At 47.7% G+C, this 14755-nt stretch overlaps 1 protein-coding gene across 14 annotated transcripts in view; it reads left to right on the top strand.

Moving 5' to 3' along the window:
• Positions 1-14755, top strand: part of ZNF462 (zinc finger protein 462) — a 137845-nt gene that overhangs the window by 52349 nt on the left and 70741 nt on the right. For 7 of the 14 annotated variants that reach the window (XR_011533486.1, XR_011533488.1, XM_070596044.1 and 4 more), the window contains exons 2-5: positions 2942-3191; positions 3739-9350; positions 10113-10277; positions 11841-12127. Coding sequence is in view for 10 of the 14 variants with exons in the window: in XM_070596044.1 (XP_070452145.1) it covers positions 2972-3191; positions 3739-9350; positions 10113-10277; positions 11841-12127 (6284 nt within the window). In the remaining 4 variants the exon portion in view is untranslated. Of the gene's footprint in view, positions 1-2941; positions 3192-3738; positions 9351-10112; positions 10537-11840; positions 12128-14755 lie in introns of those variants that run through there. The other 7 variants (XR_011533489.1, XM_070596047.1, XM_070596049.1 and 4 more) reach the window with 4 other exon arrangements.

Below are 14755 nucleotides of genomic sequence, written 5' to 3' on the forward strand. Positions count from 1 at the left end.
CCTTTCAAAGGAGGCAAGATCCTCCTTTCAGTACTTGGTGCAGATGTGAAATTGAAGGCCATTCCGCTGTACCTGACGCTGGTTCTCACAGCAGCCTGGAGATTAACCTCTTCTAAGGCTCTGAGCTATTTTTGAGGTAGAGACAGCAACAACATTAAAGCTAGAACCCATTAGGAAATCACTTTCATCATCTCTTCTTTTTCCAAATCAGGGCTTTTTTTTTTTTTTCTGATCTCCTAACCCTTTAATCTCCTTTGTAGCAGAACAAGGAGACTGTTGGTTTGTGTTTGCATCCAGAAAAGAAGTTAGAATCCTTGATAACAGCTTCCGAAATCACCAAGATATTAGAGAACCGCATCAAGAGGTGAATTTCATCTCTGGGTGGATGCCTTAATGCCGAAGGTGCCCTGCTTTCCTGGTGCAGAACCATCCTTTTTGTTGATGTTGTGCAAACCAGGCTCAAACTTTCCAAAAGACACACAGCAGAAAGCCTTTTGTTGCATTATTTCTAAAGGCTTGAAGTTTTGAAGGGAAGAGATTTTGTTTTCCTCTCGGCTACACAATGGAGCTTTCAGAGAACCTCTTTTAAAAGGAATAGCTACAGCCTTTGTGTTGAAGGGTGTGTCTGTTGGCAGGGTCTGCTGATGCAGACAGACTGGCTGGTGATTAACAAAGGTCATTAGACTTTGGAATCTGGCAAGCAGAGTCGGATGGTATGTCTTCTGTGTGTGGAAGGACGACTCCCAAGAAGCCAAGGCATTCTGGAGGTACCCCCATGCCACCCCCAAATCCTGCTGTAGAACAGGGTCTGGTTCAGGATCGTCCTGCAATAACTAGCGCTCTGCTGGGACTCAGGAACGAGCATATCAATCATGGGATAAAAGAACCTTCGGAGATCTTGGTGAATGACATCGAGGAGGAGAAAGGTGCAGCTTTTCGGAAAGAAATGAAAACAGTTCCTTCTTTGCTGGGAGGAGAAGAGCCTAAGAGGAGCCCAGGCTGCTCTTCTACTGTTCATTTCTGATTGTCAGCCTAGCAGAATCCCAGAGAAGCCATGTTGTGCACGGAGGAGAAGCTCTGAGCTAAAATGGCTGCTCCTAAAGCTCAGAGGACTAGGGCAGCTTAGTGAGTCTTAGAGCTTCAGTGACGCAGAAGCTCATATCTCTTGAAAGTGTGATAAACACATTCAGCAGAGCTGTGGCTTGTTTGGCTGAGATGAAAGGACTAAGCTGGGGGGATGGGGAGTGCACACGGGATGATTTGCTTTTTTCTGTGAAGTGTTCTAAATGCAGGAGTCGTCTGCACCATGGAAAAATTTGTTTTCAGGTCTAATGGACTGTGCGAAAGGAGAAGTGGGGTGGGGCCTCAGTGACTGCTGTAATTTGATCCAGAGCTGATAGCATGCTCTTCCACACAATTTGGGTTGGTGCTTAGACATAAAAGCTTGTGCATCTGGAATATTGAGACTTAGTTAGCTGAAAAGACTCTGGTGCACAGTTCAATGTTTATTGAAAAAGGATAAATTGCCGGGTGAAAGAAGAGGAGGTAAATATCTGCGTCTCACTCTGCAAGCTCAGCCTGTCCAGAGCTGAACTTGCCAGAAGTTATTTTAGCAGGCTATCAGCAGGAGCATTCTTTCATGGAAAATCTTCCTGCAATGGCTCCTTTCACTACGTTGACTTATGCCTAGACTTTGTTCCTCCTGCAGAAACAATTTATCTTTTACAAGAAAAGTATAGAAAGTTGCTTTACAATTAAAGTAGAGAAAGATTCAACTACAGCTTTGGTTCTTGGACATCCAGTTCTAGATTCCAGTGACTCAGCAGAGTTTGTGGTGAGCTCAATGAAGTAACTCACTCATTAAGATAATAACTGGGGATCTCAACTCAGGATAGATATTCAGATAGGAAGAAGTGTGCCTTCTAATACATTTTTAACTGCTTAATGGTGGAACTCTCCATGGAGTTCATGTGAAGATAGCTTTATATTTCAACCACATAGTAACTCGCAGAATGGAGATAGCTGGGTGAGTTTTGCTTTAAAAATACAGGTTCACAGCTTTTCGTGTCCACGTATACACTTCATGTTTGTAAAGGAGAGAAGCGGGAAAAAATTAAGTCATGACTTAGAAGCCCGTCTTCGAATCTGCACATTTCTGTTTACTTAATGTAAGTTTATGTACTTAGGTGCAACTTTAAGCTAGAAACTGGACCGTCATCTAAAGTCAGTTGTTTGAGAATCTCGTGAGAAATATTTTATGACCTAATTAGATTGGAGAAGCTGTTAGGTTATAATTGGTAGGCAGTAAAACGCAAATCACCATTTAGCTCATGAAAAAAAAAACCCCTAACTAAACTGTTGGGGGCAAGCAGGAAAGCGGTGTACCCCAGTTAAGATATTGGAATTATAAAAAGTGCAATAAAAGCTCGCTCTCCTGCCACTCTAAGATTTAATATTGTTTCACCATTTGGTGATAAAACATCAACGTTATAATATTAAACGGCTAATGAAGATTGACATTTGTCCTTTCTCCTATAGAGACATCCTCTTTACTTCTGAGAAGTTTCTGGTTCAAAAAGAAAATGGAATCAAAGTCAATATTAACTTAACCAAGAAATTTGAATTCAGCCAAGAAATTCAGAAACTACTAAAACTTTTGAAGTATTAAGGGTTTCCTTGACAAATGGCATTTGAAGATATATTTATATCAAGCCAGAAAAAGTTTATCTGGTTTTTTTTTCCCTTCCTTGAAGTTACGAAGTCAAGGGCATCATTCCTATGTCTGACTGCCTCTCTTTGACCAGTGTTACAACTGGCAGGGTTCAGTAAGAGGAATCTGCTGATATTGGAATTTTCTCCATTAATGGACTTGGAGCCCCATCAGCTTGGGGTAGGCAATGAGCGCATTCCTCAAGATGTTTTGTTCTGACTTCTGCCACAGGTCCCTAATGTGAGAGGGTAGACCCAGATCATGGAGGTGCTTCAGTGTGATGGCTGTGACTTCAGAGCCCCATCTTATGAAGATCTCAAGGCGCACATTCAGGATGTCCACACGGCATTTCTGCAGCCAACTGATGTTGCTGAAGACAATGCTAATGAGCCACGATCGGGGTCCATGAATGCCAGTAATCAGACAGAGGTGGAATTTTCTTCTATAAAGGATGAATTTGTGATTGCAGAGGATTTATCAGGTAAGTCGGTACTAAATTTGGCATCTCTGATATATTTCACTGCTCTCACATCTATTCTTAGCCTATAGCCATGGTTCTTGAAGTACGTGGCTTCTACAGAATTTCTTGCTCTTTGTGAGCCATTTTTGTGGTTTGGGTGTCGTGTTTGTCTTGTCGAGTATCCGAGGTCATTGCCCTCTCGGCTTCCTTATGTCCCCCAGCTTTCTTTTAATTTGGAGAACAAGACAATGTCTTGGAAAGTTCTAGAATGAATATTGCAGTTTGTGAAACTTGTGTTTTATAGCTACGTGGCGTGTTTGTGGAGATGAGGAGAGTATTATACCTAAAGCTGTACACTTCATCTTCTTCCGTGAGAAGCAATATGTGTGTGTTTGTTGATGCTTCGTTAATACTCTTCAGGGCTTCATCTTGAGCTGCTAGGCCTTTTGAATGTGGTGTTTATTAATGAAGGAATAATTGAAGAGAAAAATTGATTTGCATGATTGAATTCCTTAATTCTCTTCTGCTTTGCTTTTTTCTTCCCACTTACCTTGTGCTTTCCCTTTAGGTCAAAATGCAGCTGCGTTGGGGACTGGAAGTTACTATGGCCACAGTCCAGGATATTACAGTCAGCATATTGCCCCTAATCCCAAACCAACAAACAAGTTTTTTCAATGCAAGTTCTGCGTACGCTACTTCAGGTCGAAAAACCTCCTCATTGAACACACTAGGAAGGTCCACGGAGCTCAAGCCGAAGGGAGTTCGGCAGGACCCCCTGTTCCAGGATCCTTAAATTATAATATCATGATGCACGAGGGTTTTGGAAAGGTCTTCTCTTGCCAGTTTTGCACATACAAGTCACCGAGGAGGGCAAGAATAATTAAGCATCAGAAGATGTATCACAAGAACAATTTGAAGGAGACCACTGCTCCCCCCCCTACCCCTGCTCCGCTGCCCGACCCCGTCATCCCACCCGTGTCCCTGCAGGACCCCTGCAAGGAACTGCCAGCAGAGGTCGTGGAGCGCAGCATCTTAGAATCCATGGTGAAGCCTTTGACCAAGTCTCGAGGCAACTTTTGCTGTGAGTGGTGCAGCTACCAGACCCCCCGCCGAGAACGCTGGTGTGACCACATGATGAAGAAACACCGCAGTATGGTCAAGATCCTTTCCAGTCTCAGACAGCAACAAGAAGGGACTAATCTACCTGATGTGCAGAACAAGAGCGCCCCCAGCCCCACTTCCAACTCCACTTACCTGTCCATGAATGCTGCAAGCCGGGAGATCCCCAACACGAACGTCTCCAACTTCAGGGGCTCCATCAGTAACTCCATCATGAGACCCAATTCTTCTTCAGCTTCCAAGTTTTCGCCCATGTCTTACCCTCCGATGAAGCCGAAGTCACCTCACAATTCTGGCCTCGTTAACTTGGCAGAGAGATCCCGTTATGGAATGGCTGACATGACCAATTCTTCTGCCGACCTGGAAACGAACAGTATGCTGAATGACTCTAGTTCTGATGAAGAGTTAAATGAAATAGACAGTGAGAATGGTTTAAATGCTATGGATCACCAGACAGCAGGCATGTCTGCAGAGCAGCTGATGGGCTCAGATGGCAACAAATTATTGGAGACCAAGGGGATTCCATTTAGAAGATTCATGAATCGGTTCCAGTGCCCCTTTTGTCCTTTCCTCACCATGCATCGGCGTAGCATCTCCCGTCACATAGAAAACATCCACTTATCTGGAAAGACAGCTGTCTACAAATGTGACGAATGTCCGTTTACTTGCAAGAGCTCCTTAAAACTCGGGGCTCACAAACAGTGTCACACGGGTACAACGTCAGATTGGGATGCTGTGAATTCCCAGAGTGAAAGCATTTCTTCCTCACTGAATGAAGGTGTAGTGTCTTACGAGAGCTCAAGCATCAATGGCAGGAAGGCAGGAGTCTTGCTGGATCCCTTGCAGCAGCAACAGCCACCGCCACCACCGCCACCACCACCACCGCGGCCTCCGTCCCAGCCGCAGCCACCGCAGCTACAGCCACCACATCAGGTGCCACCCCAGCCCCAGCCGCCACCAACACAGCAGCCGCAGCCACCCGTGCAAGCCCCGCCCCTGCACCCATACAAATGCACCATGTGTAATTACTCCACCACGACTTTGAAAGGGCTAAGAGTCCATCAGCAGCACAAACACTCATTTTGCGACAACTTGCCAAAATTCGAGGGGCAGCCCTCAAGCCTACCATTGGAAAGTGAGACCGACAGCCACCCCTCTTCCAGCAACACTGTGAAGAAAAGTCAGACCTCAATTCTTGGGTTGTCCTCCAAGAATAATTTTGTAGCTAAGGCCTCTAGGAAGCTCGCGAATGACTTTCCTCTCGACTTATCGCCCGTGAAGAAGAGAACTAGGATCGACGAGATTGCGAGTAACCTGCAAAGCAAAATTAACCAAACCAAACAGCAGGAAGATGCGGTGATCAATGTCGAGGATGACGAAGAGGAAGAGGAAGACAATGAAGTGGAGATAGAGGTGGAGCTGGACAGGGAGGAAGAGCCGACGGAGCCAGTCATGGAGGTGCCCACTTCCTTTGCAGCCCAACAGATTTGGGCACGAGATGCCAGCGAGTCCCAGAAGGAGCCCAACTTCAGAAGTGTCACCCACGATTACAACGCCACCAACGGGGCTGAGATTGAGCTCACCCTTTCTGAAGATGAAGAGGATTATTACGGCTCCACGACCAACATGAAAGATCACCAAGTTTCCAGTACCGCTCTGCTGAACACCCAGACTCCTATTTACGGAACTGAGCACAATAGTGAAAATACAGACTTTAGTGACTCTGGAAGGCTATACTATTGCAAACACTGTGACTTTAACAACAAATCGGCCCGGAGTGTCAGCACCCACTACCAACGAATGCACCCGTACATTAAATTCAGCTTTAGGTACATCTTGGACCCCAACGATCACAGCGCAGTGTATAGGTGTCTGGAATGCTACATCGATTACACCAACTTTGAGGATCTACAGCAGCATTACGGCGAACACCACCCAGAAGCCATGAATGTACTCAACTTTGACCATTCGGACCTGATCTACCGGTGTCGGTTTTGTTCCTACACCAGCCCGAACGTTAGAAGCCTGATGCCACATTACCAAAGAATGCATCCCACCGTTAAGATTAACAACGCGATGATATTTTCAAGCTATGTCGTGGAGCAGCAGGAAGGACTGAATACGGAATCCCAGACACTGAGGGAGATTCTGAATTCGGCTCCCAAGAACATGGCGACTTCCACTCCCGTGGCTCGTGGTGGCGGTATGCCAGCGACGTTTAATAAAAACACTCCTTCCAAGACCTTTACTCCAGAATGTGAAAACCAGAAGGACCCCTCGGTTAACACCGTTGTCGTTTATGACTGTGACGTTTGCTCATTCGCAAGCCCCAATATGCATTCTGTCCTGGTTCATTATCAGAAGAAACACCCAGAAGAAAAGGCTTCCTACTTTAGGATCCAGAAAACCATGCGAATGGTGTCTGTGGACAGGGGCTCTGCCCTTTCTCAGTTATCATTTGAGGTGGGTGCTCCAATGTCTCCCAAAATGTCCAACATGGGTTCCCCACCCCCCCCACAACCCCCGCCACCAGACCTCAGTACTGAGCTTTACTACTGCAAACACTGTTCCTACAGCAATCGGTCAGTTGTGGGAGTGCTTGTCCACTACCAGAAAAGGCACCCAGAAATAAAGGTCACTGCCAAATATATCAGACAGGCTCCTCCCACAGCTGCAATGATGAGAGGGGCCGAGGGGCCCCAAGGCTCCCCCCGGCCACCTGCCCCCATGCCACAGCTGACCCGCAGCAGCTCCGAGAGAGATGGCCCTCCTGTGGAGAATGAGATGTTTTTTTGCCAGCACTGTGATTACGGGAACCGAACGGTCAAAGGTGTCCTCATTCATTATCAGAAGAAGCACCGGGACTTCAAAGCCAACGCAGATGTGATCCGGCAGCACACGGCCACCATCCGAAGCCTCTGTGACCGTAACCAGAAGAAGCCTGCCAGTTGCGTGCTTGTCCCCCCCTCTAACGTGGAGCGGGACAAGACCAAACTCCGAGCGCTCAAGTGTAGGCAGTGTTCGTATACCTCCCCCTACTTCTATGCACTGAGGAAGCATATCAAGAAAGACCACCCTGCCCTGAAGGCCACGGTCACGTCCATCATGCGATGGGCGTTTCTAGATGGCTTGATAGAAGCTGGCTACCACTGCGAGTGGTGCATCTATTCCCACGTGGAGCCCAGTGGTTTGCTCCTACATTACCAAAGGAGGCATCCAGAACATTACGTTGACTACACTTACATGGCCACCAAACTCTGGGCTGGGCCAGACCCCTCCCCTCCCTCTCTCGCCATGCCAGCTGAAGCCAAAACATACAGATGCAGAGACTGTGTTTTTGAAGCCGTCTCCATCTGGGACATCACCAATCACTACCAAGCGTTCCACCCGTGGGCCATGAATGGTGATGAGTCGGTGCTGCTGGATATCATCAAGGAGAAAGATGCTATTGAGAATCCCCTCCCTCTTGCTGAAGAGTTGGTGGGCCCTTTGAATTGTGAGAACAGTATGCCCACGCCACTCCCCGAGCAGGAAGCTGAATGCCCAGAGGATGCAAGACTTTCCCCAGAGAAAAGCATCCAGCTAGCTTCCGCCAACCCCGCCATATCCTCCACCCCGTACCAGTGCACGGTGTGCCAGTCTGAGTATAATAACCTGCATGGCCTTCTCACCCACTATGGGAAGAAGCACCCAGGCATGAAAGTGAAGGCTGCTGACTTCGCCCAGGACATCGACATCAACCCAGGCGCCGTCTACAAGTGTAGGCATTGCCCGTATATCAACACCCGCATCCACGGCGTCCTGACCCACTACCAGAAGCGACACCCGTCCATCAAGGTGACCGCCGAGGACTTTGTGCATGACGTGGAGCAATCTGCCGACATAGCCCAGAATGACGTGGAGGAGACGAGCAGGATCTTCAAGCAAGGGTATGGCGCCTACCGCTGCAAACTGTGTCCGTACACGCATGGCACTTTGGAGAAACTCAAAATCCACTATGAGAAGTATCACAATCAGCCTGAATTTGACGTCTTTTCCCCGTCACCCCCGAAGCTGCCGGTCTCCCTCGAGCCCGAGATAACCACTGAGGTGAGCCCCTCCCAAGTCTCCATCACCGAGGAGGAGGTGGGAGAGGAGCCCCTGTCCACTTCTCACTTCTCTACCTCGCACCTGGTCTCCCACACTGTGTTCCGGTGCCAGCTCTGTAAGTACTTCTGCTCCACGAGGAAGGGGATCGCCAGGCACTACCGCATCAAGCACAACAACGTCCGAGCCCAGCCAGAGGGCAAGAACAACCTCTTCAAGTGTGCCCTGTGTGCCTACACCAACCCCATCCGCAAAGGGCTGGCGGCCCACTACCAGAAGCGCCACGATATTGATGCGTATTACACCCACTGCCTGGCAGCCTCCAGGACCATCAGCGACAAGCCCAACAAGGTGATCATCCCGTCACCCCCCAAGGACGACTCCCCGCAGCTCAGCGAGGAACTCCGGCGGGCAGTGGAGAAGAAAAAGTGCTCCCTGTGCTCCTTCCAGTCCTTCAGCAAGAAGGGCATCGTGTCCCATTACATGAAGCGCCACCCGGGGGTGTTCCCAAAGAAGCAGCACGCCAGCAAGCTGGGGGGCTACTTCACCGCCGTCTACGCCGACGAGCACGAGAAGCCGATGCTGATGGAAGAGGAGGAGAGAGGCAGCTTCGAGAAAGCCGAGGTGGAGGGAAGCGAAGCTCAGGAAATCGAGTGGCTCCCGTTCCGCTGCATCAAATGCTTCAAGCTGTCCTTCAGCACGGCGGAGCTGCTGTGCATGCATTACACTGACCACCACAGTCGGGACCTGAAGAGGGACTTCATCATCCTGGGCAGCGGCCCCCGCTTGCAGAACTCCGCCTACCAGTGTAAGCACTGCGATAGCAAACTGCAGAGCACCGCCGAGCTGACCTCACACTTGAACATTCACAATGAGGAATTCCAGAAGCGTGCCAAACGTCAGGAGAGGAGGAAACAGCTTTTGAGCAAGCAGAAATATGCAGATGGTGCTTTTGCAGATTTCAAACAAGAGAGGGTAAGGATATGTTTTGATTTCCCTTCCCCCAGGAGGCCTCTCATCACTGATGCCCACATGCACTTCTTCGTTGCCAGCCAAACTGCTACGGGCTTCCTAGTGACTTAGCTTGCCAGAGAGCTCAATAAGTCAATTACACATTTCGAGCTTGATTATCCCCCATTCTGTGCTCACCCTTCTCCACGGTCCTGTTCCCCTCCCGCTCGCTCCTCCCAAGGCTCCCCAGGGGAGGGTTGGGGCGGTTTCTCTGTATTTCCTTCTGCCAAGTAGCCTTGTCTGAGACCTAGTTACACGACAACGCTCGCTCTTTCCTAAGGCAGCTGTGGGCCGTCTCTTGGTATCATTAGCGCTTCTCAGCCATGTCTTGGTCTGCAGTGTCTGCTACAGGAACCTTACATCTCAAGGAGTAGATGTTTTTTGGGTCAAGAAGTTCGCTAATGGCGTAGCTATGCAACGTTTCACCTGCGTAGTTGAAATTGGTTTGCAAGCCAGATACCTTGGTGGCAGTGACGATTGAGGCTTCTGCACAGAAATCTTCTCTCCTCACAAGTTGTAACGTATTTGGGTTCCAGAGACTTTGCCTAGTAGGCAGCGTGCCACGACTCTGACGAATTCATTATGTAAAAACACTCACATAGATCTCCCTTGGTTTTTAACCTGCTAATCTGCTTTAAAATAAAATCTGCTAGTAAGCCACAAGAATAAATGCCGGCCATTGAGGGAGGGCTCGGAGTACTGATGGCTACCACTGTATTTTACCAGCCTTTTGGTCACTTAGAAGAGGTGCCAAAGATCAAGGAGAGGAAGGTGGTGGGCTACAAGTGTAAGTTCTGTGTGGAAGTGCACCCGACGCTCCGAGCCATCTGTAATCACCTCCGGAAACACGTCCAGTACGGCAGTGTCCCAGCCGTGTCAGCCGCCGTGAAGGTGAGAACCGGGAGGGTCGGGATGAGCGTTCTTGTGCGTGAGCAATTCGCATCACTTAGTAACCCTGTTGCTCAAAGCAGCTCAGGTAAGGGCATCCAGAAGGTGGGCATTCCTGACTTGTGCTCGGATTGGTCTGGCGTGTTTTGATTTCTTTGCAGGTTGGACCTTCCTCACCTTTCGTGTTTCGACCTGGTCGCGTTTCGATCTGGTTCCCTTCCACGCGGATAGTTTGGTGGAAACGGAAGATCCGGGCCTCTCGGTACAGGAGGCTTTGGGTCGCCCTGCTGTTCTGCGTTTAGTGCCATTAGGTGTTGCCCGTGCCCTTGAGAGGGATCAAGTGGGTTCTGTTCCCATGTCTTCTGCTGCTCCTCCCGCTGCGATCTCTGACTGTTCCCACTTGGCTGTCGGTGCACAGAGCCCAGGAGAATCTCTTTTACTTCTTCTCCTGGGTCCTTTGAGGAGCATAAGAAACATTAAAACTAGAGGCCTTCAAGTCCCAATTGGCCCTGAGAGCCCATTGACCTGATTTGTCTCCTCTATCCGCTCTCCCCATGTGTTGCTGACCAGTGCCTTCCCTGTTGCCCCCACCTTCATTAGACCACCTATTTTGCACATCATAATCCTAATAGCAGCCCCTGTTGCAATAACCCAGCCGCCATCCCTGCCTGCCAGGATATTGCTAAGCACTTGCTTTTGAGCAGAGACGTTAGTTCAGGGCTCTGCTCTTTCTCTCTGGATCCGTGAATATATTTTTGTCATCTGCTCTTCTTGATCTTGCGTCCTGTTTTGCCCGTGTGGCGCAGACGTAAAGCTTCTGCTTTTTGTCCGCAAAGACTGAAAGCTTCCTGCTGTGGGCAGAGTGGTGTCACCCAGGGGCAGTGGTGGTCAGCTTCCTCCACACCTCTGTGCTGGGTCCCAGGCTTGCACCCTGGAATCTCTCGAGGGAAACCAAGCGACTCTTCCTGTTTAGTCAGTAATCCAAGGAGCCACCTCGAAGCACGAGTGGCTTAAAACCAGGCTGCTCCTTAGTTGTTTGAATTAATTATAGAGCAACCTCCAGTCAAGGAGGGAAGTCACTGTCTGTGGGATGGGGATGAGCGTGGGTGGCAGAGAGCAGCATCTTTGACCTTCCTTCATTTCCCAAAGATAGCCCAAGGCTCCTAAAGGCCCAAACCACTCTGCCTTTTGCTCTTCCTTCCTTCCTTTCTTTTCTCTGAGCCATAACCGTGATCCTACTTTATGTAAGTTTAGGGGATCACAATGTGAATTTTCTCTTTGACATGGGAGATAACTGAGTGAACTGTTTTCAAAGTGGGAGAGCCCCTCTCGCCCATTTCCCACGCAGTAGCAGCCTATGTTGCGATACGTTGCTCTAAAATCACCACCACTGCGCCAAGAAGGGTTTGCCCTCCCTGTAGGGGGAGCTGGAGAGGCAGGGGAGGAAGCTTTAACAGGAAATGCTGATGAGTTTGGGAGAATGAAGGGAGAGGAGGAGAGCTGGGGGCCATGATGATGGATATTTATTTTGTTGGTGGGGCATGTGTGTGTGTGTGGTTCTCTTAGCAGGAGGCTGAAGACCCTTCCCACTTGTTCCTGGATGGATTGGAATCAGCCAAAGATGCCAGTGGCGCCCTGGTGGACCGGGTGGATGGTGAACACTGCTTGCTTGATGGAATGTTGGAGGATGAAACCCGGCCGGGGGGATACCATTGTAGTCAATGTGACAGAGTCCTGATGTCCATGCAGGGGCTGCGTTCTCATGAGAGGAGCCATCTGGCCCTGGCCATGTTTACCCGCGAGGACAAGTACAGCTGCCAGTATTGCTCCTTTGTTTCTGCTTTCAGGCACAAGTAAGTGCTATTGAGTGGTTGCAAATGGTCATTGGGAGGAGAAGTAATAGTGGAAGGCAGCTACGCTAGAGCAGGAGAAGCTTGGAGGAGTCAGAAGGCCCCGCTTGTGGTTCACACCTGCTGTTGAGTTGACTATGTTACCTTGAGCCTCAGTCACCTCATCTGTCAAATGGGGCTAAGAAGTGGAGGTTCTTTGGTTTACATTACATGTGGCAAATACAGGCATTTTTTAAATGACAATTTTGGAAGTATTGCCATCATTTACACAAGGAAAGACCAGAGAGTAGAGGAGTTTACTGGTGCATCTGTCAGACATTCATCTGGAACCTAATCATCTAATAATCATTTGAGGAAGTCAAGTTCCATTTGGGAAATTGAGTGGCTAAGGAGGTAAAAACAGGACTATTAACCCATGTGACCAAAGACTCTTTGCTTGATATTTTGAAAGACCCGGAAAGGTGAAGAAGTTTGTGGATGCCAGAGAGGTGCTTGAAGTACAGGGTGGTTGAGGAGGGGGAGCTTCCTGTTGCCCATCACAGCTTTGAAATTGTAGATTTGGGGTCTTGTGTAATGTTCTTCGGGGTGATGGGAAGAGAGATGGTTCTGAGAAGAAACAGCCTTTGTTGCCTTTCTCCTCAGCTGAATGCATTCTTCTGTCTTGGATGAAGGTGACTGATTGTAAGACTGACGTGCTGTTTATTTTTATGATAATTGAAAGTAAATGAGGGGCTGTTTGCTTCTTAAAAAAGATAATGTGCTAGTTAGTGGCTGTTGAAAGGCAGGAGGAGGCAGTGCTTCTCCAGAGGTGAGGATGGGTTAGAAACTCTTTATTATTATGCAGGACCTAATGGCGAATCTTTGTCATCAGATCCATGCACTGATCCATGCACATAAAACATATAGTTCTTGTCAATTCGATGAGTATTTATTGGACAGCATCTAAGATACTTTCTGACACAAAGTAGAACCTCATTAAATCATTGTGAATGAATAAATATGCCCCATGCTAGGCACTGTGTTGGAATCCGCTTTAGGGAATATAAAGATGAATAGGATGTGGTCAGTGGTCTAAGGAGGCTTAAGGACTAGTTGGGTTATAAGTAAAGCAAGCACACAAAGGGTTCTGCAATATAAGGCCCATGTCTTTAAAATCTGTAAGGCATAAATCAATACAATCAATGCTATGAAGTTTCAAAGGAAGGAAACATTACATCCACTCTGGAAGAGTCCAGAAGGTTTTATCGAGTAGGGAGCATTTGAATTAAGTATTAAAGGTGGCAGAAAGGACATGAATAGTTTGGGAAGGACATACAATGTGGAGGAAAAGGTGAGAGAGCAGGAGGCTGAGGAAGAGAGTGTGAGACTCATGGGGGCCTAGGTGGTGATCCAGATTGACCAAACTTTAAGTGATTTGCAGAGGAATAGTGGAAGATGAAGTCTGTGTACTTGAGTAGAGACCATATTGGAGTCTCTGAATGTGGAATTAGTGCTCTGTGTTTTCCCTTACTGGTGGAAGGAAGACTCTGAAATGAGTAAAGTCATCATAGTTGCCAACATTTATTGAGCCTCATTATGTGGCAGGCACTGTGCCAAGTGCCTTCAAGTATTATCTATTTTATTTTCAAAACAGTGGTATGAGGTAGGGTCCCATTATTATCACCACTATATGGATAAGAAAAGTGAGGCCTAGAGAGGTTATGTAACTGGCCCAAGGCCACACAGCTTCTAGGTAGTAGCTGGGATCTGATCCCAGGCAGTCAGACTCCTTAGGTTGTGCTCTTGAGTTGAAAAAAAGATGGGGGAGACCAATTAGGAGGCAGTGATAGTAGCTGACCCAAGAAGTTGGGATGGAACTTTGGGAATGGTTGAAGGGAACTGAGGTCATCATGACTTGGAAAAATTGACTTAATGTAGGGGATGGGGCACAGAGTATAAATGACCCCTAGATTTGCAATCTAGTTGACTGCAAGACTGGTAGTGCCCTTTACAAAAACAAGGAAATGAAGAAGAGAGTTTATTTTGGGAAAAAAATCCCAATGGGTTTGTTTAGGGCTGGTTGAGTTTAAGAGATAGAGCTAAAGGACATCCAGAGGGAGAGGTCGGAGGCAATTGAAAGTCCTGCTTTGGAGCTCAGGAGAACATTATATGTTTGACTTGTAAGCAGTACTGGTCCCAGATGAGTCATTTAGAATGGAATCTAGTTCTCTGGGGTAAGGAAACGAATTAGAAATTCTTCCCACACCTTGTTTAGCAGATTTATTATTTTTTAGACTAGTAATTATTATGAAATACTGGTAGTTCATTATAATTAAATGATTTCCTTATAAGTTGCTTCTGGAAGACTGATAGACAACAGACGTGGTTGTGTTTATCAGAAAGGATGACTAGCCTTTGGATCACATGACTTCCTTGAAGCACACCTGCACTGGGCCTTCATATTTACAAAGACGTTGGAAACAGACAGCCCATTGCAAGGAGTTCAGCCACTTTGAAACCCGCCTTCCCCACTCAAGTCTTCACAATGAAAGTGGAGTTGAGATTTAAAAAGAAAGTCAGCCCTTTTTAAACGTAAAATTTCTCTAATTCTCATTCTTTTTTTAAGTTAAATGAGTGTTTGATAGGCACTTC

The sequence above is a fragment of the Equus przewalskii genome, chromosome 26 (genome assembly GCF_037783145.1).
Source record: "Equus przewalskii isolate Varuska chromosome 26, EquPr2, whole genome shotgun sequence".
Lineage (NCBI taxonomy): Eukaryota > Metazoa > Chordata > Mammalia > Perissodactyla > Equidae > Equus > Equus przewalskii.